Here is a 25,131-nt window from a genome sequence, read left to right on the forward strand (position 1 = left end):
ATAACTTATTTGAAACATCATTTTGTTAAACTTTTTAACTCATATCTCATTTAGTTAGTTCTGGTGCGTTATAATTTCAAATCACATCAAAGAATGAAGGTGGCACATGTTTCTAACAGCTGCTTACAGCGGGCCTAGATTTGAATTCACAGAAGTAGCAACGGGTGAAATAAAATACCTCTCAGTCATTGTATGACAGTCATTGAAGAGCAAGAGAAGTACACGTTGAAAGAAGAAATACACTCTTCTGCCACAAGTTGCACCTGGATGAATGCGTGAAAAAAATTACATTTAATGACAATACCCAAATTGATAATACCACATACTGGAGATACAACCAACAATTCGGAAAATGAAAGAGGAAAAAACAAACAAACACAAAATGATATACTTTTTCTCGTTATTCTGTATTAAAGAAATCGAATTTTTTTTTTAGAGCTTAACATAGTTCTTTCTCTCTTTTAAAAAAGCTTTTAAAACAGACCCAGGTTATTTTTCATATTTTTTTTTAACATTGTTTATCAAACAGAACAGCTTACCTTTAAAGGACCAAAAGGTCAGTCCATTTTCTTGTCCTGCAATTTGGTGTCTCAGATATGATAATCCAATGCTTAAAACAAATCAAGAAATGTCATCAGGCCTGAAGCATCCATTGTAAGCAAAGAATGGAGCCGAGGATACACATATGCCAATACGCCATCTGTAGCCAAACTGAATCAAATCACCGCTATACAGGCCTACAAAATACAGTGAGGTACAGTTGCCCAATATGCACATATTCAGAATCCAGTCTGAAGCTTGTGTCTCAAACATGTATTAACATTCCTGCTGTAGAATGAGCCTGCTTTTAAATCGCATCAGTATGTACAATGGCAGCCACTATACTAAGATGAAACAAAGCCATTCTGCATTTCCTCCAAATGTTAATAATAATGATGATAATTGTGCAGGTTGCGAATGTCCAGAGGAACTAAAGGAACATTTCTGTGCTGATAATGTGAGTCACCATCTTAATAAAACATTGATACAGTAGCGTCAGGTAAGAAGATTTGTTCCACGGTTAACTTGCAGGAAAGCACCCTCGCACACAAAGCACACAAGGAGGTATCTGGTATGCTCTTTGAAATCTGACAGCAGAGCCACCAAATGTAGCACATCAAGGGAGCGGCCCATATGTTGTGTCTTTAGCCTTCATTTATATTCCATTTGTGTCTCTGTGGGGCTACAGTTGAACCCTGCCCACAAGGTCTGTGGGTTGCAACACAGTGACTTTTACTATGCTTTTAAATGAGATTCGCGAGCACAAATAAAAAACGTAGAATATACATGGCTGCAATTTAGACAAGTTTGCATTATATAATTGTAGATACTTTTTTTTTAAGAATGGCTTGAATGCTTGGCAATAAACAGGATGAACGTGATGTGCATTGATGCAGAAGATGTTCCTTTCATGGATTAACCTCTGTGCAATCTGGGAGGGTTTTCTCTGATACTGTCACATTATCATCACTATTATCATCACTATTATTATGGTTCCTCAGTGTTCCATTTACTCTAATAAGTGTGGGCACAATGCTGATAAGAAATATCATCATAACTCACATAAAACAGCTCGCCGTTTATATTTATATATATAAATATATGCAGGTCTGAGGGAGGGGTGCAACAGAAAGAAACAGCACTATCACACACAGAGCTGAATTACAGTCGAAAACCTTGTTGATATGATTTTGCTGATAATACTATCTCAGGTACATTAATCTGGAATTACTTGTCCAGTTTGTGCTCAATTGCAACAAACATTTTAGATTCCTGCTGAGTAAATATCAAAAATGATCTATTTAATGGCCTTCTTTCCTTAAATGTTCTTTCAATTTACAAACTAACATGAAAGACTCACCATGGGAGAATAAATACCGAGATCTAATTTCTAATTTCTAATTCTGTTAAAGACACTCATTTTGAAAAACCAGTAATGTCTATAGGCGAGTGACTAAAAGCCTGTCTGAACGTGTTAATAGTGCAGATGGCACCTATTATTACCAGGAGGACTCATGGCTAAACCACAAACCATACATTCAATCCAGGTTTAGCACATAGGCCTGCATAATGTCTCACTCCTCATCATGTGGTTGCCATATTGACTCGCCACGACCCAATATATGATTGATTTATTTCACACGTAATGATACATGGCTAGACAACTGTACACATTATATCAAACTAACAAAAATAAAGAAATACATAGTTGAAACGCAAGAAGCGTAAATGGCATTTAACATATGAAAGTTACACTGTAAAAATGTGGATCTTACAATTGTCATACAACCAGACATTATTATTATTAATATACTGTACATTTCCATTCATTCCAATCATCATAAGATGGATGTTTAATCCCTTTTTGAATGCTGCTGCAGATAGATGTCTAATCATCATCCTAATCTTATGACAGCATTTTATGGCATGATTATGGTAACCATGAGCAAGGAGGTCATATCAAATTCCTGTCTAAAAGCAAATATCTGGCTACTGATCTGGTTCAAATAACACATTGTCAACACTTTATTTTACCCAACAGATCTTCGCAAATACCTTTCTGTGTGTTTTATGGAACATTATTTTAACCATTATTTGATGCTGGCATTTAAGTATCAGAATTTTCAATTCAAATACCAAGTAGCTGGCTTTTACAAAATACATAATACACTCTCAGAACACAAAAGTTTGTAATGATTATTACTGAAGCAACAGAAAAAGTTTGTCAAACAGAGATCTGCAATTACTGTTCTACAACCTAAATTGACTTTATGTCACAAAGCCAATTCAAAGATTCACAATGAGTGTTGCAATTGAGCCCTTATGTTTCTGAGAAGTAGCCAAACTTAAAACATGTATCATAACCTTCGCTATCACCGCCCCTGATTATCCACAAAGAAACAAACTATACCAGCTTATACATCCACCCCAACATATCTCTGCATCGGAGTCTGCAATGATACATATTTAAATGAAAATATATTTATATAATTTGTGGATTTTTCACAGTAGTTTGTACTGCACTGTACCTTTTTGTCCATCTATTTATGCCTACATAATTGTCACCTTGAGGGAGTCTGTTGAGTCACTTGAGAGAGAGTGTGGTTTGTGTTAAATGTGGAAGAAAAATGTCTCTTGGATTTTGTTCTGTAATATCTCCGATCTTCAGTGTGGCAAGGGCTGTGAATGTCTTTCATCTCTGCTGGCCATCAATGGTTTCGGGAGTTATTTCTCTGAAAGGCTAGTTTTCCCTATATGAGAACACAGCTTGTAGAAACTGCAAAAAACATTTGCTTTGGCACAGATTTACATTGTAGCAATGTCCATTCCTTGATCTCCATGGCCATGATCGTTACCACAAACACAAGTGGCCCATTGTGGTAATCCTTGGCTCAGTAGACTGTCACGGATAAGTCTATGTGTTGGTGTATTGCCGTGTCAGTCTATCCTTTCTCCTGGTGTAATGTCAATGCACTCTAGTGTCTAATCATCCCGCGCAATAAACCCAACATCAATCCCCTCTCTGTCTCCCAGTCTTGCTCACTCTCTCTCTAAACTCTCGCTTTTGTTTTTAGATCTGAGTCTCTTGGACATTTTCCTTTGAGTTCCCCTTGAAGAGAAGTGGCTCCATTTGGGGATTCTGGTGTTGGCCCATGAAACCCTTGATCGATCCATGTAAGCCCATGGTAGGCATGGGGAGAGACATCGGCAGCGGTGGAGACATAGAACAAGGGTTCATGTTGTTGCCATTTCCTGATGAGCTGAGCATATTAGCGGTAGAGATTGGGACTGAGGTACAGGAGATGGGGATATCGTGCATTTGCTGGTTCTTGCTATTGATCATCATTCCTTGTCCCATCCCGTCGGAGCCAATGCTGAGACCCATCACGTTGTTGTTGAAATGATGGGTCTTGTAGTAATGGTTGAGAGTATCACTACGGCCAATGTTGGGGAGGTTGACTATTTCTGGATGATGGTGTATCCTTAGGGTTCCTTCTCCGCTGCCAGAATTCATCGTTGAACCCCCTGAGATGCCGCTCCCGGCCCCAGCTCCGATCTCATCTTCTACATTGACAATCTCTATGGCTCTTGCGGGGCCATGGTGCTTGTGTAGCTGGTGCTGCTTCCGGAGTTTGTAGAAGACCACCAACATCACAGCTGCCATAAAGGTAATTGCGACAAAACAACCAATGATGATCTTAGTTGTTTTCATTACATCATCCAAGCCTGGAATATTAGTTACATCCATTATTGACACAGTCACAGTATTATCAGGACCTTTGTTGGCTCGTGGGGACAGTGAGGAAAGAGAGGAGAGAGAAGGCGGTATAGTGATTCCTGGTCGGCCCTCTAACACCCCTCTTCGTCCCGTAGGATTAGGAAATTCTATGAAGGTCATATTAACATCCTGTCTTGCCGAGTTCTCCTCTCGATCTCTCACTGTATCTACTGTTTCCACGGTGACAGTGGTGAAATAGCTGTAGGCGTTGCTGGGGTCTGAAGCAGACACATTGAGCACAGCGGTTGCAGTGGTGTTTCCGGCGGAGTTGGTCACCATGCAAGTGTACTGCCCCGTGTCTTGCACGGTCACGTTGGTGAAGTTCAGTGTTCCGTCATGAAGCACTGAGATCCTCACTCGGTACGATCCGTGGGTCATCAGGGTGCCATTTGGAGTGAACCAATTCACAGAGGTCATCGAGGTTCCTGTACGACATTTCAGCTCAGCAGCCATGCCCTCTGTGACATTAAGATCAGTGGGTGGCTCGACAATCACTGGGGCATAGCAGGTGAAGTGGCTCTGGTCTAGTTCCCCAATGTATTTGCCTTTTATACCTGGGGGTGCATGGCATCGAGCACAACAGGTGGTGTTGCTGGGAACAGTCTCTTTCAGCCACCAGCTGAGCCACAGAACATCGCAGTTGCACACCCAAGGGTTGTGGTTGAGATGTACCCTCTCCAACTGGTGCAAAGGGGTGAAGAGGTCATGGGGCAGGGAATGCAGGGAATTGTGGGAGAGGTTGAGCTCCTCCAAGTTTTTGAGGTCATCAAAGGCATTGCGTTCAATGACTGACACTCTGGAGTGCATAAGCCACAGCTTGCGAAGTGACACCAGGCCCTGGAAAGATCCAGGCCTGACTATCCCCAGCTGGTTCCCTGACAGCTCCAACTCCTCCAGTCGCACTAGTGGGGTGAGGTTAGGGATATCCTTCAAGCCGCACATGCCAAGATTCAAGAAGCGCAAGTTGACCAGACCTTCGAAGGCCGCCTCCGAGATGAAATCCAGTTTCCTGAGTTCCCCTAGATCGAGACGGCGTAAAGAGGGAACACGGTGAAAGGCAAAGGCCGGCAGTGTCTCGATGGGGTTGTTCCGTAGCCATAATTCCCTTAGCTTGCTGAGGTACTCAAAGGCTTGTGACGGTACCACTGTGAGACGGTTGTCAAAAAGCTCCAGCGTGTTGAGGTTGGGAAGGCCATTGAAAGCTCCCACCTCAATCTGCCGGATGTGGTTCTTCGAGAGCTGGAGGATTTCCAGATGCCGCAGGTGCTTAAACGTGTCAGACTTGATCACCTGGTGTGAAAACAAAAAACATGGAGGCATGTTGAAAAAACATTAGAATTACATCTGTCAACATATTTGTATCCAGTCTGATTGTATGCTGTGTTTGTAGATGAAGCCGTATTTACCTGAATAGTGTTCTCTTGTAGATTGAGGTATCTTGTGTTCTCTGAAATACTTTCCGGGACTTGCTCTAAACTCTTCCTGGTACAGATGACACGGCTCGCCTGATTGGAGCACGTACAAGGGTTGGGGCAGGCGGGTCCTGCCTCTGTCAGCTGGGGTCCATGGTTGTGAAACCACAACAGAATCTGGACCAACCAGAGGAGGGGGGAAGGGGAACAGGGGCTGGTCACCATGACAACACGCATGGCAACTGAGTCATGACCCGCCCCTATTGCTATGAAGTTAATAAGTCACCTCCAAACAGGAGACCTTAAGTGCTTATCTTTATGTTCATATCGTAAGCTACTATTCTGTTGTTTTTTTTCTCTCCTTCAAGCAGTCACTTTAAAAATAGGGAGAGGGAAAAGTGTTATGATATATATTTAAGACTGTTTATCATTAATAGATTCTTATTTTACTTTGCTCATACTTCTTTGAATATCAAACACCTTTTCCTTTTCAACAAGTCATTTTAGGGAATTCTGTATTTTTTGTTCCCATGACAATTTTTTTAATAGAAAGCCAATTTTGGGCAGGGTATGCTCTTCAAAGTGTTGTCTCTGTGGAGGCTGTTGCTTCTCACTGTAGGGGAAAGAGAAACAAGGAGAAAGAGAAAAGAGGTTGAGTAAGTGCACAGAGCAGTAGCTTTAAGACATCAGCCTAGCAGCACAGACATTCATGTATTCCCGGATCTGGATTTAAATCTTGAAATATTAAAATCCCCAGTCGCCAGAGTGTATGACAAGCTGGGTCAGGATTTTTTTGTAAAGAGGTGGCACTCAAATTATGGCCTGTAGTCTAACTGGTGAGTCAGCTGCCATTTTCTTCATAGGTTGAACTTAACATCTGGGTCATGGTCTGAAATGGCCACAAATCTCAAAAACCACAAGATGGGTTAGGACCGCACCGCAGTCACATCGTCTAATTATCCTTCGATTTATACAGACAGCAATAGAAATTTCACATTTAAAAGAATGCCAAGTTGTTGAATGCAATTACCACTGCTTTCAGTATTCATCTAGACCTAAGGTTAATGCAGACATTCATGCAATCCATCATGAGGCAGCAGTAATTTAGCCATTAAGATGAAGAAATGATTATTGACTCCCGAAATGTTACCGCAATGCACATGCTGTGTACAATAAGCATGCACGATAAGACAAGATCCCTAGCCACCAAAGTTAATGAACCAGACAAGAAGATGACAACTACATTGTGAACAAAGGAAAAAAATATGGTGCAAAACACTTTCAAGGGCTTTTGTAATCCAGAAATGTGTATCTGTGTATCTTTTGTTAAGAGGGTTTCACACAGAAATGGCCACAAGCATCAGCAGCAGACTAACTACATTTAGAAAAGGTTGCACTGTTTCACTAAATGATTAGAACAGGAAGAAAGTGTTCATTGTTTTCTCGGGCAGGTTATTTTCGACACCATGACTCTCGCAGTCACAAGCCTATGCTGTCGTTGCAAAACAAATAAAGAGATCTCTATCAATGTCACTCACATGGCCGCTGTTACCATTATTACAATTTCATTTAGATAACTCTCGGATGCATTTTCCTAATATGTTTACTCTCTAATAAACAGGTTATTTTTTAAAGGCTCCATCGCAGTCCTTAGCATCTCCTCTCCTATGCAGCCACGGTGCATGCGCTCCTAGAAATACCGTTGCTGTGGCAACCTGCTCACTCACCATCTTGTGTTTTTACTGTCCAGTGCCCTATTCCACATTACTGTGTTTAGCAGAGCCTGATAAACATGAAAACTGATCAGCAGCACCTTTGTGATCTAATTCTACTTATCTTTCGACTTAAAGATTAAGGTTCAGTCCCTTTACAGCGTTTGCTGTTACACAAGACATACGTCTTTTACTAAGATACCTTTATCTTGAGAAGTAAAAACTGAATATTTACTCAAATATACATTCACATAAGTGCCGGGAGACCCAAGTTAGCGATGTGTTTAACCTTGGCCTTCAATATCACAACAGAGGGAGGTGGTTCCGCATGAATCCTAATATCTACAAGGTCTGAGGATTAGGTCAACATCAGTCTTTATTAATAACATAGCTCTGAGAACTCCTAAAGCAGCTATTAAGAAAGCTCATAAGGGAATGCATGCTAAAAATAGACCTTTTTCACATCCCACAGAGTCGCTTTCTCTTCAACACACAAATATTATTCACACGTCTATCTTCAACCCTTCTAACTGTAACTGCCACAGAGGAATAACAAGACATTAACCATTAGGAATAAGAAAATGAAGATTTATGAATATAATGCAAAACCTAAATGTTATTGCATGCAGCCCATTTGCAGCACTCCTCATTATGGCCTTCCTTGCATTGCGTCCTCCCTTGAAGAGTCTCCTTCTCATCCCCATCCAGCAGGTAATTATGCATTTCAATAATTTGACTGACTTGAAAATAAAACATATCTCCCAGGATGTATGTTATCTCGAATGGTGGTTTGATAGTTACAATGTTTTGCTCAACGGAAAATGATTCACAGAAGCATCAAAACACAACATCATTCCCTTGTCGCATAACTGAGCATACCAGTGCTTTCAAAACAATGTTTTCATACACTGGAGCATCATTATGTACACTAGTGCTTTTCATTTCTGTTTCCTTTGGAATGGGGCTGTTTTAAAAAGACGGTGAATAAGAATTCAAAATGGCCATTTTATAATTTATCCTGCCACTGCCGTAATTTTTTATATGTAACATTTTAAGTAATGGAGAAGTTTGTTTTTCAAGTATTTAGATTAACAACATGAGTTGTATTCACCCAAAAATATATAGTGATATTGCAAATAACAGATTATATTACTTATCACACACTTTTATGTATTGTGCAGTTGTATTTGTGTATGTTTTGTTCTGTGGGTGTTTGCCCTCTACCTGCAGGGACAACATATGTCAATTAGATCTAACTTTGTAATGACTTGACATTCTGAGCTGCCCCTGCAAAACAATAAATGCAGAACAAATAAATGAAAGTACAAACTTGTTACCTCCATAGGCTTAGGAGAAAGATTAATTTCCCATTAGACAAAAGCCTTTGGTAGTTGTATTGTATTGTATTTTTCTCAAGTAGACAAAACAATATCGAAGGAATTGAGCTACACTTTTTCCTTTGAATTACGTGGCAAACCCACAGGGGAGAGTCAGTGAAAAACAATCAATGTAAAACACCTCACAGGGAAAAACACATCTTATGGATGGAGAGACCTTGAATCTGACAGCCTGTTGCCTTGACCTCCCATCTTCAAGTTCTCCTCAAGAACAACAGCTCACTGATGATGATCTTTACTTTTAGATTATTGCACCTTGATACATCTGCGGGCCAATTCCTTTGCCAGCGGCCTTCATCCTTCATCCTTGCTGCAAAATGTGTTTTCCCTTGGATTATGACATGGTTGAATTTTCGGCCATTGTGGTTTTTTTTCTAACCAATTTCACTTAAAAAGGTATTTCTGTTTCTTGATCTTAGCCGTTGTTCCATGTCAAGAGCAGATTGCAACCATGTAGATATTGATTATTCGATCAGGCCTGAGAAAGCGCTCAGTCGTGAAAAGACAAATTAGCTGCAAGCTGCTGACCAATTGCTACAAACCAATCACATCATCGTAAGCGCCTGATTGTATCAATGCCTTGCTCTCTACAACAGAGTCATTAAGGTTTGTGAAGAGGCAAAAATATGGTGTTGTTTAATAAACACCAAGGCTGTGGGATGCTTCCTGTATTCCTACACAAGGCCCAATTAGACCTCATGTATTTACAGATGGTCGAGATGAACACAAAGCGACACAGGTGCAGCAGGGCCAACATCATCTGCTGTAACTATGACAACACTAGATTGATTCAGGACGTGGGAATCAGGGAAGGATGAGACGCAATTCACCAGTATGGTAACAAACGGTGCATTTGAAGAGAGGAAGATTGTAGGTTCATGCCAAATATTTTCTCAACTTTTAACTCATGATGACAGTTTTATTTCCCCATTTATCTGATATCAACTCGTGAAAAAAAGGGGAAAAAAGCCCACAGCCTGACCATTTCTCCTGCAGTCGCAACCTCTAATCTGCAATCTCTCCTCATTATATAGCCTCCAGCATAATATCTCCTACAATCTAACAGAATGGCCTTATTCATCTATGCAGCTGCACTACGGCGCACCTTCTCGGGAACGCAATTGAAATTCTGAATAGGCCTAATTCTGCACATGCTGCATTACAAAATGGCTTGCATCCATTCTCTCTTCAGGGTAATGACAACATGACTGCACCCAAAAAACAATCCAACAATCATATTTCTTCTTTTAAATATGTGTAGACATGCCAAACACACAGGCTTACATAAGAAAACATGTTATTCCAATTCATTTGTAACCGCGTCTTTTTTTCGTATATGACATCGACTGTATCTTTTGCTGATATTAATTATTTACTTCAATCTGTGCAACCTTTACACATCGTTGTCAACTGTTTTAGTCGTCTCTTGTCTGATTTCAGAATCCGTGCAGATTAGGTAACATATGCAATAATTACGCCGTCCATTTCAGTCCCTTCTACCTGTACAAGCAATAAACACACGTACCTTAATGTTTCAGCGGCGTATGGTCGATGTTTTCTCTCTACTTGTCCCTTCTTCAGATTGCCAGTTTTCCAAACCTGGCTGTCTATCTCTCCTTTTCTCTTCCCTAAATTGATCCGCTTGTTTCCACGGCTGTGAGCTGGCTCTTGTTCTTGTAGGCTATTCCGCAGCGCCAACGCAACGCGGGGGGCTACAGTGATGGCAGGTTAAAGATGAACACAATCCACACACACACGCGCACGCACACAAACGGGGGAGAGGGAAAAAACGCAGACGGAGATCAGATTATAGGTCGTTGGAGAAAATGAAGTTAGTATTATCACATTTCTGGGACGAGGTCTGGGACGAGTGCATCCATGCGCCTTATCATCCTTGGAGAGGAACGCAGGCAGCAAACGCGACGGCGCCCGGTGGGCAGAGCATTTTGCGTCCAGCATAAGCGGGTTTTTACGCACATTCCGTATGTCACAGTCTGAATCCCACTAAGACATCATTAGAATAAATGAAGGACCCACGACTCATGGATGCACCTGTTTTCTTAAGAGCATTTAAACTTACGTATTGCTCTTAATGTCTGGTTTGTTTCAGTCTAGAAATGTTGTTTTAGATCCCTGGTGCATCACAAGCTTGTAATGATGAATAGTCACATATTCATTAATATGACTCAGCAGCACTAAATGATCAGCTGGCTAATTTGAGTCAGTGTGTTTCTCTGCTGTGAAATATTGTGCATTTTTTGCTCAGTTTTCAGTATTTATATCTATGTATGGACACCTGTTTACTGTTGAGCCAACAGGCCAAAACATCTGCAGTAAGACACATTTATGCACCATTGAGTCTTAAAGAGTGGTGTAGGCCTATAATAATGTCCATATTCATAATACATGTGCAGTGCCAGCACATGCATGTTAGAAAAGGCCAGCGTATATTAAATACAGCAAACTAATGAGGTCTGTATTTTGCAATCTTTGCATATGAGTATGTGTTCTTTCTCTCAGTGGTTGATTGAATACATGAGGAATTCACTACTTCTTGCCCTAAGTGACATGTAGAGAAAACACTGCAGCCATGTGAGGTTTGGACATTATAAAACACATACCGTTAGATATTTCTGAAGCCTGAAAATGTGAGTTTTTTTGTGAGCAGGCTGTTGCATGTAGTATAGTGGGCTGCAGCATGTTTTAATTAATGAATTGTAAAGAACGCCAGCAAGTTATTAGCCAATAAAAGAAGCTCAGTCCGTCTTTCTGTCTAAGTGGCTGCCTCACATCGATCTTTGCCATGGGTATGTCCACATGTGTCAAGGGTATGTCCTACATCTTCAACATCCCCTTCACAAAACATTTATTGAAGTTTAGAATGTGTGCAAATTAAGGAAACCATCCCTTACTGCATGGTGGTTTGAATCCACTATAAGACTGGTGTAGGTATACATAAATCCCAACCTGATCTCACCAGAATGCGTGACTCCACCACGACTCCTTAACACCGCATTCCGTGGTGGAGTCACGCACTCTGCTACATTTACGTGTCGGCACCACGCAAAAAAACCCAATAAGTGAATGAGGCTCTTTTGTCGTGGTGCACACACGCATTCTACAACGTCCCGCAGTGAGCTTTTATTCTATAAAACGTTTTTTAAATCTACTTTATAGCTTGTAGTAACTCACGGGAGGCTTCTTTTATTTTATTTGTATTCATAATAATTTTTATTTTTCGTCAGAATGTAAAAATTACATTAGTTACGAATTTGTGTTCTCAAAAAACAGTGCATTGTGTGTAATGCAACTGTGATTTTTATTAAATTAGTTAGTTGTTAAGGAAGGCCAGAGCTTCAGCTGTGTCAAATAGATTGTTCCCTTTAGTTAACGTTTTTTAAAAGATAATGATCATGTCCCCTTTATTGTATTACGAGCGTCCATTCCCATTGGATAATGGAGAATTTTACACCGGGAAGTAAGTATTCTCCTTACTGTCGATTGATTTTACAGTCATATCTGCATTACTCATCAACTCAAAAACACAAAAATATCCTTGTTAATTACACAACATTGATTGGTTTAAATTGTGAACAATGCTTTTGTATTTTTCCCCTTCGATTCGGAGAAACGAATATTTTGTCTGAGTTTTTGGATGGCAGAAGACACTACACTACCCAGAATCCTCAGCTATCGTTTGGGACTACACCATGTGCTTAGCTTGACAAACCCCGTGCATTCCATATAAAACGTTTCGTAAAAGATAAAATCATACTTTATTCAGCAGTGCTTGCTTTACTCTTTGAAAGTCATCACATGAATGCATTGTAATAAATGGTTTGGCTGCATTAAATATTACACATCTATCGTAGTTCTTTATTTATCTACAGCAGTGCTTCTCAAAGTGTGGTCCGCGGACCACTGGTGGTCCGTGAGCGCCCCCTAGTGGTCCGTGAGTATATCGGTACAATCTCACATTTGAAATTAATTAATTTATTTAAGTTTTCCGCACTGTCGCGGGAATATCTCTGCAATGGAGCGAGCTTAAGTTTCACTTTTGATTGCATGGTATAGCCCAGATAAACACCTTCATCACACATGTTGCCACTTGTTTGTACCATTTTCAGGCGATTTGTAAAAAACGATGTGTCTTTAGATATTTGTGGAGTTAGGTGGTCCACAAGTGTTATTTTATTGGTTAAGTTGTCCTTGTCATGAAAAAGTTCGAGAAACACTGATCAACAGAGATCGGGCATCAGAATAGACCGGAAACTATTCTTTTACCGTTCTGTTTTAATTTCACAATAAAGTTAGTAGTAATAATCTGTTTTGATATTATTGTTTTTTATTAACTACTAGACCGCTGGGTCATGTTAAGACCATATTTTCTGTGTTGCTGTGGGGTTTTTCCATCGCTTTTGTGTTACAAATATCAAAACTATAACAAAATATATTCGTCGTAAACTAAAACAGAAACAGCAGTATATTTTATTTTGTTAACACTATAAACTTGACAGCTTTTTAACCCGCACCTCCTACTGGTTAAAGAACGTTATTACACGTTTAGAGTAATTGCAATGTAGGTAGATTATGTTGCTTTTTAATGACTGTTTAAAATGCCTTTTTCTTAATGTCTTTCATTTTTGTAAAGCACTTTTGAATGTGTTATATTTGATGAAAACACTTAAATATTAAGAGTACATAGTGGGAAAGTAGAAGGTCAATGATATAAATATAGAATAGAAAATATCAAGAAGATACTGTAAATAATATCTACAATAAAACAGTTTAGTGCCTGATAGGAGGATGTGCAAAACAGACAAACTAATAAGGCTTTATTTAAACATTAAAGAATACTTTAGGCTAAGGTCTTCTTTTAAATAAGAAAAAAGCTTTGGGGGTATCTATCTACAGATACATATTAAGCCTGACAAAGTACTTAACGTCTAATATATTGCATGGTTTGTTTTGGAACTTGACAATCAACTTTCCTGCAATGTTAACTATGTTGAAGCACTTATTTTAACCGATATTATATATATTTATTATACTCTTATAAGATGTTAGATAGAATAATACATGTGCAGAATATGACAGTTTAATGGTGGAGGTATACACATATTGATAGATGTCTTGTAATGCACTGTTGAGGAACCTGTGACCCAAGTGTTGCATTCATTGCATAACTACACCGTAGTTGTGTATATGATATGTCAATAAACCTTAGAAAATCTTGAAATCTTGAAAGGAATGTGCAAAATATCAATTATATACAGTCTTTAATTAACTATTAGAGAATAACGAGTAATGAATATGCTTTATACGGATCTGCAGATAAATGTTTAGTCTTCTCAAGCACCAACTATCAAATATCTTGCCTGATTGTTGGCACTTGACAATCACCTTCACTGAATTTTACTCAGGTGTAACTATAATCTGATTTAAGGGTTGTTTATATTTCACATCATTAATCCAAATCTGTAAAGTAACTAAAATAAATGTAGTGGAGTAAGAACACCACGTTAACCTTAAAGAAAGCCCTCAGGATTATAAAAGACCACCATCACCCCAGCCACAAACTGTTCTGTCTGCTGCCGTCTGGCAGGCGGTACCGCAGCATCCGGACTAAAACCACCAGACTCAGAGACAGCTTCATCCCACAGGCCAGAAGACTATTAAACACCTGAACTTAGAAACAACATCCATAACATTCATCTGGCTGCTACATAGAAATTATTTATCTAATATATCATATTCACAATGTGACTTCTTTTTTGTCTTTTGTTTTCTTAGTTATGTTCTCTTTTATATGTGTGTGTTATGTGTTATATGTAACGTTGCTGCCTTCTTGGCCAGGTCAGCATTGCAAATGAGATTGTATCTCAATGCTTTTATCTGGTTAAATAAAGATTAAATAAAAAAAATAAAAGATTCCAATCACTTGTATATAGACTCTTATTGCACTATTTCACTATTTTTTCTCTGTAGGCCTATCTGTTTTATTGTGTTGCACTGTTGGAGGAACCTGCGACCTAAGGGGGGGGGGGGGGGGTAGGACACGTTCGATTCCTGTTTTGAATAGTGTGCCGTCGATGGGTTTCATTCCATTTCAAGGTGCTTTTTGACGCTCCGTGTAAACTTCGCGCACTGCCGCTCCAACATCCAATCACAGAGCTTGAGGACTGATCACGGGGTTTGCCAAGCTAAGCACATGGTGTAGTCCCACACGATAGCTGAGGATTCTGTGTAGTGTCTTCTGCCATCCAAAAACTCCGAAAAAAGATTTGTTTCTCCGAATCGAAGGGAAAAAAAAGGACAATTTGGTGTTTTTGAGTTGATGAGTAGTTCACATATCACTGTAAAATCAATCGACAGTAAAGAGAATACTTACTTCCGGGTGTAAAATTCTCCGTTATCCAATGGGAATGGACGCTCGTAATACAATACAGGGGACATGATCATTATCTTTTAAAAAACGTTAACTAAAGGGAACAATCTATTTGACACAGCTGAAGCTCTGGCCTTCCTTAAAAACTAACTAATTTAATAAAAATCACAGTTGCATTACACACAATGCACTGTTTTTTGAGAACAAAAATTCGTAACTAATGTAATTTTTACATTCTGACGAAAAATAAAAATTATTATGAATACAAATAAAATAAAAGAAGCCTCCCGTGAGTTACTACAAGCTATAAAGTCGATTTTAAAAACGTTTTATAGAATAAAAGCTCACTGCGGGACGTTGTAGAAATGCGTGTGTGCACCACGACAAAGGAGCCTCATTCACTTTACATTGGGGTTGTTTGCGTGGTGCCGACACGCAAATGTAGCAGAGTGCGTGACTCCACCACGCAATGCGGTGTTAAGGAGTCGTGGTGGAGTCACGCATTCTGGTGAGATCAGGTTGATAAATCCAAGTACATATTTGCTCTGTCTCAGCTCACAGTTAAGGTCAAAGGACACAGAAGGCCAGTTATGCTTCAGAAAGACCCCCGAGACATATACTCCCCCTCCCTCTCTGTGAATGCCGTAGTGAGCATTGTTCACGACCACTAGCTTTTGCTGAAAGCTGCACAGCAATGAGGTCTCTGTGCCTTTTGCCTCTCTCTTCCTCTCCCCTCCCCCTCCCCTGCCTCTCTCCCTCCAACCCATCCACCTCTCTCTCCCTCTATCTCGCTCCCTCTATTAAATTTCCAGTCACACAGTGGTGCAGAGGATATTCCTCCTTTCCCCTCTTTCTCCCTCTTCCCTTATTCCCCATCACTCATGCTGAAATCTTAGCCCACATACAGTCCCCGACCCTGGCTGCCTTCCAGAGCCTTCCTGCCACTCTCACCGTCTCCCCACTCTGTACATCTTTTTGCCTCCCAACCCCCGCGCCATTTAAAATGATTCCACGCCGCCCATGCCAAACCCACCCTGTGCCTCCACCGCCCTCTCTTTCACTCTATGTCCTCGCTGTGTCATTGCACATTGAATTTGATATTCCCCTTATGCATATATAGTATGCCTGTGTGTGTCCAGGCACCCTTGAGCTTCAGTGTGCGTGTGAGTCTTTGTGTGTGAGTCTTTGTGTGCGTGTGTGTGTGTGTGTGTGTGTGTGTGTGTGTGTGTGTGTGTGTGTGTGTGTGTGTGTGTGTGTGTGTGTGTGTGTGTGTGTGTGTGTGTGTGTGTGTGTGTGTGTGTGTGTGTGTGTGTGTGTGTGTGTGTGTGTGTGTGTGTGTGTGTGTGTGTGACAGAGAGGGATGGAGTGGAGGGAGGGAGAGGGACATGCATTTGTGCACAGTAAATGAACAAACACTCATCGCTGCATTGCTTGTGTCATCAGTACAGGAAGGCTCTTGGAGTAGAAATACAGCAGGGAAAGCTAATCCCACCATCCAGAGGACGAGCGCATGGCATTTCCAATACAACCCAAACCCCATAAACTCTTAATGCTGTGTTGGGAGCCGCAGGGGCAGAGGAAGGGGGGGGCGGCGAGGATTTGGCAGCAACATGCTAGTACCAAGACATATGTGGCATGCTGATAGCGGCGAGAGAGGTGCAGCTCACACTGTGAGGAAGCTTTAGAGGGGTGCTGATACGCATCCATCACTTCCATCGTTTCGGGATACTAGCTACAGGCCTCACCACTCTGGAAGTGGGTGGTTGAGTAATTGCACACAGTTCAAAGCAAAGATTAAGAATGTGGATCATTTTTGTAGCAGTATAGCACCGATGTTAGATTCGGTTGAAGAGCATTAGTGATCTGTGTAATGGCCCTAAGCGTCCAATTGGGATGGTGAACAAAGTGATCATTTTTGCAGGGGGTTATTTTTAGAAATGTGACAGGAAAAGTTGGATTGGTGCTCATTGCCATCTGTGCAAGAGAATAAGAGAGATGCAAGGGAGAGTTTCGAGTTATGCATGGTGACATCCATGTGTGTGTATGTGTGTGCGCGTGTTGGAGAGACAGAGAGGGAGAGAAAATAGAGAGAGAAATCCTAGTGTCACAGTATCTTAGCAACTGCCTCCATCTCCTTGGAGACAAGAGCTGACATCATTTCCTGTCTGTGAGAACTCACTTTTGGTTTGTACACAGTGTGTTTGCGGGTATGAGCTTGAGCGTGCATGTGTGTGTGTGTTTGTTGGCGTTGGTCCATGTTCATATGCAGATGTGGGCCCGCAGTATGCGTCGATGCAAACATGATGTATTCTGGTGTTTCAGATGTGCGTTTAAGAAGACTCTCTATTAAAACTCAATAAAAACAAGAGATAGTCATTTTCTCCCACACACTTTTACTCACATGGACTCTACTTTTAAAAGCCGTTTGGGTGTTCTTGAACTATTCATTTAGAAAATAGGACCTTAAATGGAGTTGTGATGTTGTAAGAACACCTACACTAATAGAATATCCAGTTCTAAATGGTTATTGTTTTCCTTTAAACTATTTGAAATCCACTTTCTTCTAGCTTGTAGCTCATAAACAAGTTTCTTTCTGTAGACATTATGTCCCTAATGTGGACCGTTAGTATTATTTTGTTTTCTGTTTTTACTTTCACAGCCAAGATTGTGGAGATGTTTGTCAAATGGAGTAATAAGAGAGTCTGCTGTTTATGTAGGTCTTTCAAAGCAAGCCTCAGTTATAGTGCGGAGAAAATATCATGTTCAACTGCCATCTTGTGATCAGTGAGTGAAGTGCAATTATAAAAAAGAATTCTCCCTCAGCTGTTCTTTTTGTACCATTATTTGGTTGTATCGTCTAAATTAATACCCATGAGAGGTTATGATCTTCTCATGTTCGAATATGTAATATAGCATCATCTTATGTGTTAAACTGAATTTTGGATACTTCTTTGTATCACCCTGTGTGACAAAGGGAACTTCGTCACTATGGACTGACGGCTTCAGGCCGGGTAATAGGGCACTTTATTAGCGTGTTTGCACAGTATATGTTGTCTGTGGCTGATGACGGTGTGCACCTGGTGTCCTGTGTTGTCTCCTCCCCCCTCACCTGTGTCTTGTTGTGCTGATTAGAGTGTGTGTATTTAGGCTCTGTTTCTCTGTCTGTTGAGAGGGCTGGGTGTGTGTGTGAGATCCTTGTGGCTGCAGGATGTGTGAAAGGAGAACCGCAGGATTGAGTGAGGCGGTGAACTTTGTGCCCATGTTTTTAATAAATGCCCACGTCGGGTTATATTTTTGGACGCTCTGCCTCCTTGCTTGGTCTGGGCCGCTCAACGGTCAGCTTCACACCCTGTATTGTAAATAAATATACTGTCAACAGCAACACATGCATATGAAATATACATTTATATCAGTCTATGCATCTGTAAACAAAGCTCTGTAAAAACATTCAAACTACAGTATAAACAGAGACGTAAAGTTACATTTAGCTAGAATCTAATCTATACATGAATAGAGGTAAAGTCTTTAGATATCACCCTAAAATGTTGCCAGTTGATTATTGCACTACTTAGTTTTTGGAAATGTGATGCTTGGATATGCAAATTAATACTAACTTTTAGTGAATTCAGTAGTAAAACAGAGACAAAAAAACAAAGTGTTGTAAAATAAACACTTTAATGTATATTTGCTTTTCACTAGTCTAAAATATGTAATTGAAGTAAAAAAGAAAAAGCGAACTCTCATTAATGACCAGTTCATGAAACCACTTTTTGCTTGCAGGGATTGCATTTGCCTCTAAAGTATACATTTCACTGAGAATCAAGAATGGTAATAGGTTTTGTAGGTAATGATTTTGTTTTGCAGATGCATTGAGCAGGAACTACCAAAAACCCAGAGAGATTGATGACATTATGTTAGGTGGGACAAACTTTTGTTTGCCAACTACAGAAAAGACTCTATAACCTCAACCCTCAACCCTAACAAGAAAAGAAAACACCTCATTATCAAAAGACCTGCAATAATATGTTCTGCAGGAAGAATGGCTCTGCTGGGATTATAGTGAATTTACAGCAGAGACCTCAAAGGTAGCTGACTGAAACAAAAAGTCAGAGGCTTCATGTTAAAGTATATTCAAGTGAACAAAGCAAAAAGCCATGAAGTGTGTGAAGAATCGTGATCTTACAATTTAGAACCATGCTTGCAAGATGCTAAAAATGCAGGTTGTGACTTGCCAGAAATCTAGGTCAATACATCAAGAATACAGAGCTGTTGTACTACAAGATTACTATTCCAGTCATGTATAAATCAAGTCAGCAACACAAAGAGTCAGACCATCATACGATTTACAAGATACCCCAGGAGAATCAGCGTCCAATAGAGTGCCAAGCTGATGCTTCAGAAGAATCTGCACACTTCAGCAAAGCATTCTTATTCATGCACACAATTTCATCATTAAAGTACCCTCGATCAGAGAGGGGCAGAAGGGAAGTTGAGGAAGTGAAGTCGCTGCTGCAAAACCTAAAGGCCGAAAACCACAACATGTGTACAGAGCCCAGAGAATCTAGTGAGAGGGTGGTACGTTTATATTTCACTACTTATTAAAGTAAATGGTTAAAGGACATATAAGGACTGACAATGCATGGCAACCCACAAAATGGACACAGGACAGTTGTACCTTTTACCAAAACCCTTAATTTCACAAGTACCAAAGACAATTCACTTAGGGACAGAGAAGCGTTTCAAAATAAACATTCATCTTTATTAAAGTTATACAAAATAGGAATCTCAGCAAATGGGTGCTGCAAGATAAAATTGTTACGGAACAAAGAAATGTTCAGTTAAAATATTATTACAGAATGTGTATAAAATATATACTTAAGTGGGCTAAGGCCAGTAAATGGGCTGGCCGGCTATGTTTTGCTACCATACACTCACCAGGTACACTCACAGAAAACCACACACAGCAAACGGGTAACACTCTCGAGCGCCCCAGCCCCCAGTCCACAGCACACAGTGAGGGTGACCAGAATTTAGCTCCACACAAAAATCCCAAAACATCTCAGTTGGTTTAAACACCATGTTCAAATTGACAAAAATACATACCAAGCCAAAAGCTAAACTATAAGCGAAACTATATGCAACTAAAGCTATACAACAGAAGCTGAAAGCTATAGCCTACAACAGAAGCTAAAATCTAAATCCAAAAAACTTACAACTTACTACAAGCAAAACATTCAGATAACAAAAATGGACAAAAAACATTGGCAATAAGTAAAGGCAAAACAGATGCTTTAATATAAGACAAGTGCAAACCAAAAAAACAAAACAACAGCAGGTAAAATGGAGGTTCAAAATGGCCCACCATGCGGCATTCAAACTATTTCAATGTTGGGCCCTACTCACATCAGGTATGAGGTTTTAACAAACTAATGGTGTGCAGGACAATAGGAAGCAGGACAAACAGAATATCATAATACAAACCAAGGAGATCAAGTTATCCATGGAATAAAATATTCTGCCTACCTTTACCACCGGCTCAGTCAGTAGGGGCTTGGACTGGGAGCTGTAGGGTCGCCGGTCCAAACAGACCTAAATATGGTCTGGTTCACATCCTGCCCTGCCGTGGTGCCCTTGAGCAAGGCACCGGACATCATTGCTCCCCAGGCGTTGTGCAATAGCTGCCCACTGCTCCTAGTAGACTCCTGGTACTAGGATGGGTTAAAAGCAGAGAACAAATGCCACTGTGTGTGTGCTCTGCATGTGTGACCATTAAAGAGGGTCAGACAGGGAAGATAACCAACAGGTGAATTATTTAACCAGCCCTAACCTAACCCAGTGGTTGGGGGAGGAGTCGTGGTTTGAGCTGCATTCATGAGCACTGCACACCTTTTGGAGTATTACCCACTACACTTGAAATAAATATGGCCTCCCACTTATTTCTGGATTATGTTTATACTTGATTATAGTCAGATAACTGAAACATTTGTCTTCTTATCTTTTCACTTGAGAACTATCCTAGGATCATGTACAAGTAAACAGGCTTGCTCTGTGGCAAACCAGTGTGTGCGCAAGACACAATCAAGGTTCAAGGCTTTTATTAGTCATACGTACATAGCTACACTGTAGTTATAACAATGAAAGTCTTAGGTCACAGGCTCCTCCAACAGTGCAACACAATAAAACAGAAAAACAGAAAAAATTGTGCAAGTAAATAAGTAAAAATAGTGCAATAAGAGTCTATGTACAAGTGATTGGATGATATGATATATTAGATAAATAATTTCTAAATTGCAGCCAGATGAATGTTATGGATGTTGTTTCAAAAGTTCAGGTGTTTAACAGTCTGATATCTGATGTCCAATTTGGTCCAAACTGAAATATCTCAATGAGATGGATTTACTTAGATTTTCCCCTCAGTTCAAATACCTGTCATTGTGAGGTCAAATTGAAATGAGAATAAATGTCATAGCGTAGAGAAATATGTTCGGACTTTTTCGATGATATTTCTTGAAACCCTTTGCCCAAGACGACTGTTGCTTCTCAATAACAATCAGAAGATCTTAATGACTCACAAGCATTTTATATTTGAAGTTAACTTACAGTTTTATGATCGATGTGTTTTGGTTTCGTGACCGAACAGCCTCTGTCGTTTTTTCCGGAAATCCAATGTTTTTTTGCCTTCGAAGCTTTTACTTTCAGTTCAAATTCAAGATAACGTAGTGGCTGCAATACCACCAGCAGGTGTCAGTGTTGTACTATTTTTGGTGTAGTTGCAGTTATTAGGCCTTAACGATTGCACCGTATTTTTCATGTCAAGTATAAACCAGTTGAAACTAAACGGAAGATATGACAATACAGGAATTAAAAATGTATAACATGGACGAATTAATGATGTGTTTTCATTCTAGCTCTTAATATCTTATTGTAACAGCAACTATTATTTTCACAAAAGATACTAAATATACCGTTTTTATAACTGGCTTTACATCATATCTGTTCATTGTGTCAGCTTCTGAAATACTAGAACACTTGACTGCCTCAGGTCAGGAATACATCATTAATTTGAGTAAGCTATATTCATATTATTACACTGACACACAAACATCACTGTGACTGTCACTAAACAAAACAGTGTGGTGTGGTGTGTGTGTTTGTGTGGTGTGTCTGCGAAGGGGTGTAAACTGTATCTGTGGGAGTGATGATTCTTCACCCATCTGTAATGTAAAGTTGACTGGACCATCTGTATCTGCACCGTCAGGACGGGCTGACATTTCCTCCTCAGGCTTCACTTACCACTGACAAATGAGCAGTGCTGCTGATGGAGTGGTCAGTGGGCAAACTATGGCCTTTATTCAGTGATCACCAGAAGAAAACCAGCAATGTTGAGAAAAAGACATTCAGCTTTTTCCGACATAAGCCTACTGTATGATTGCCTTTAATGATTTCCATAACACTTACATCATTATGTTCTTTCATATGAGACTCACGTTGAACACTTTTGCTAACCAAGCTTTTTTATATACCACTGCCAGTACGTGAAAAAGGCTACTATCATTGTTCTCTTAACAGTTTAATAGTTGCCTAATTTTAAATGGGTCATGTGTCTTTTCATATGTGATCTGTATAAGAAGGCGTTAACATAAATTGTTTCACATTGTCACATCAGTCTAAAAATGAATGCCACCCTCCCCTGTAATAACCTTAAACAAGACATGTGTTCAGTAAATTGAACTCAGGTTAAGCTGATTTAAGGCACCAGCATCCCTGATGAAAGAAACAAGCGGCAGCAACAAGCCGCACACTCAGCAGAGGTGATTATAACATTTAATCACTGAGACCTATCGCCGAGTGTTGCAAGGCTTCTCGCCGCAAGGTTTGATTTACCCGCCCTCTTCCTGAGGAAAATCTCATTCACTAGACGGATTGCTGAGCGGGCCTCTCCGACCGGCCCCTATAAATCATTCTTTAATCAGAGGCCTCTTAGATTGGGTGCAGACACCCGCGGGAGCACCACTGTGACACCTCAACTCCTCCCCGTGCGTCTCTGCAGTCCGGGGAGTTTTTATCCTCTTCTGTTTCTTCCTCGAGGTTGTCTGCATTTGTATCAGTCATGAGGAAAGTAAGAGGGATGACCCGCCCTGCCCTCTGCGCCCAAACACTTCCTGTTTAGAAGAGATTGATGCTACAGAACACCAGGAAGTTGTTTTTTAGGCTGCAAGAGAATGTAAGCTATGGGTCACAGCTAACCGGGTAAAGCAGAAAACAAAGTGGGAGCAACGGAGGGTTAATGGGAGCCCAGTAGCTCATTTTTGCCCCGGGCTCCCACAAAGTGGTTATCCGGCCATGCTGAGGATTAAAAAATGGAGACCACTGAGAAATTCCTCTCAATTATGTTGCCAATAGTTCCTTCATGAATGATGGCTGACATCTCTGAGTGTTTTTATCTTGTTATCTGCAAACAAGACGGACAACTAAATATATTACATAACCGGACAGATGGGTGCTGAATCACAGGAAGTTAATCTATTTCGGGGTCTCTGACACTTGTATTGTTGTTGCTTGTTATTGTCACCAGTAGATTTTTCTGAAAAAGTACTTGGTACTGTAAAGCCGGTAAGAAATAGAATTCAAATTCAAATTCAAATATAAATGTACTACTGAAGTCTAAAGGTATATAATAGGGCCAAAAACAGACCCAAAATAGTATAATACTGTAAAAATAGAGCCTGTTTATGCTCCACATTAGGGCTGCAGCTAACACGTATTTTCTTATTGATTAGTTTGATTATTATTGTAATGATGAATTTGGTTGGGATGATAAAATGTGAGAAAATAGTGAAACATGTCTCGGTTTGTCTAACTTCCAAATGTGTTGAAAACCAAGATATACAGTTTACCATTATCACAACAACAGCAGTTTTTGAGAAGAAGGAACCATTCAATTATTGGTTATCAAAATAGTTGCATATTCTTGTGACTTAACTCATTGATTAATTTACTAGTCGTTTCAGCTTCACCAAGAACCGATCACTCAATTTTAGCTGAAAGGTTGTTCAATGTCGACGCTCCACTGAGGTTTAAGGTTTATTATTTGAACCAGCAGTTGAGAAACCAATTTCATGTCATGATCTTCATCAACAGATGGAGTTCGCCCAGCTGTCAAGAATTATAAATTACGTTCAACACTTTTTGGACAAATTGTAAGAACAGAAGAAAACTGATTTAAGTTAAACTCAACTGACAGCTATATATATAGTTGATACGTTAACACTGGAAGTGTGTGCAAAAACCATGAAATCAAACAACATTTGTATTATCCCATATCAAGTATCATATTACAGTAGTATTTCAATATCCAGAAATGTTACAGGTCACATACACTGAAAAAGATTAGACTCAGCTTCCCGTGGATGGATAGCTGCAGGTTAGGACCATGGAAATATCAAAGTGTGAATGTGTATGGAGCTTCATCTAGAATTTTTGATTGCTTATGTGCTTTTGGTGTAAAAGTGTTAGAACCACATTTAGATTAAATGTCACAAATGTATCATACTCATAAATGTTGCTTCATCCTTGTCAACTACATCAGCCTCATTTGAACTATTCAAATCATACTAAATCTCACCTTGCCTGAAAAAAACACTAACATATGGGGGGTGCAAATAAACTACTCTCCAATGTGTGCAATGCAGCAGCTATATATATATCTGTGCCATAAAAAGGAACTTGAAGATGAGAAGTGAGTAAAGTCAGCTGAATGAGGGGAGAGAGATGATCTTTTTTTTTCAAAATGCAAATATGCTGTGACGTCACCGTGTTGAAATATTTTTCTGTCGCTCAGCCGGGTTGGAGCTGTCAGAGCGCGCGCACTCCCACTGCTTCTCACTCGTGCGTGGTGACCATA

The 25,131-nt window shown here is 40.0% G+C and overlaps 1 protein-coding gene across 3 annotated transcripts; it reads right to left on the reverse strand.

Moving 5' to 3' along the window:
- On the reverse strand, positions 1 to 21,902 carry lrrc4bb (leucine rich repeat containing 4Bb). Of its 3 annotated transcripts, XM_071206680.1 has the most exons (4): positions 21,828 to 21,902; positions 20,751 to 20,935; positions 5,725 to 6,343; positions 1 to 5,608 (listed from the first exon to the last, which is right to left on the reverse strand). In XM_071206680.1, exons 3-4 carry the CDS (start codon positions 5,965 to 5,967, stop codon positions 3,611 to 3,613), a joined length of 2,241 nt encoding a protein of 746 aa, XP_071062781.1. In that variant the 5' UTR covers positions 5,968 to 6,343; positions 20,751 to 20,935; positions 21,828 to 21,902; the 3' UTR covers positions 1 to 3,610. The 3 variants fall into 3 exon arrangements, with proteins under 3 accessions (XP_071062781.1, XP_033963226.1, XP_033963224.1); XM_034107335.2 differs by lacking the exon at positions 21,828 to 21,902 and having other exon boundaries at positions 20,751 to 21,812; XM_034107333.2 differs by lacking the exons at positions 20,751 to 20,935; positions 21,828 to 21,902 and adding an exon at positions 10,365 to 10,757.
- Positions 21,903 to 25,131: the final 3,229 nt, after the last annotated feature.

This window comes from Pseudochaenichthys georgianus, chromosome 19 (genome assembly GCF_902827115.2).
Source record: "Pseudochaenichthys georgianus chromosome 19, fPseGeo1.2, whole genome shotgun sequence".
NCBI lineage: Eukaryota > Metazoa > Chordata > Actinopteri > Perciformes > Channichthyidae > Pseudochaenichthys > Pseudochaenichthys georgianus.

Bases quoted from the DNA above. Each gene is read 5' to 3' on its own strand.
- lrrc4bb (XM_071206680.1), bottom strand. From the start codon at position 5,967: ATGCGTGTTGTCATGGTGACCAGCCCCTGTTCCCCTTCCCCCCTCCTC. The intron at 5,609-5,724 runs GTAAATACGGCT...TTTTCACACCAG, and splicing joins TACAAGAGAACACTATTCAG to GTGATCAAGTCTGACACGTT.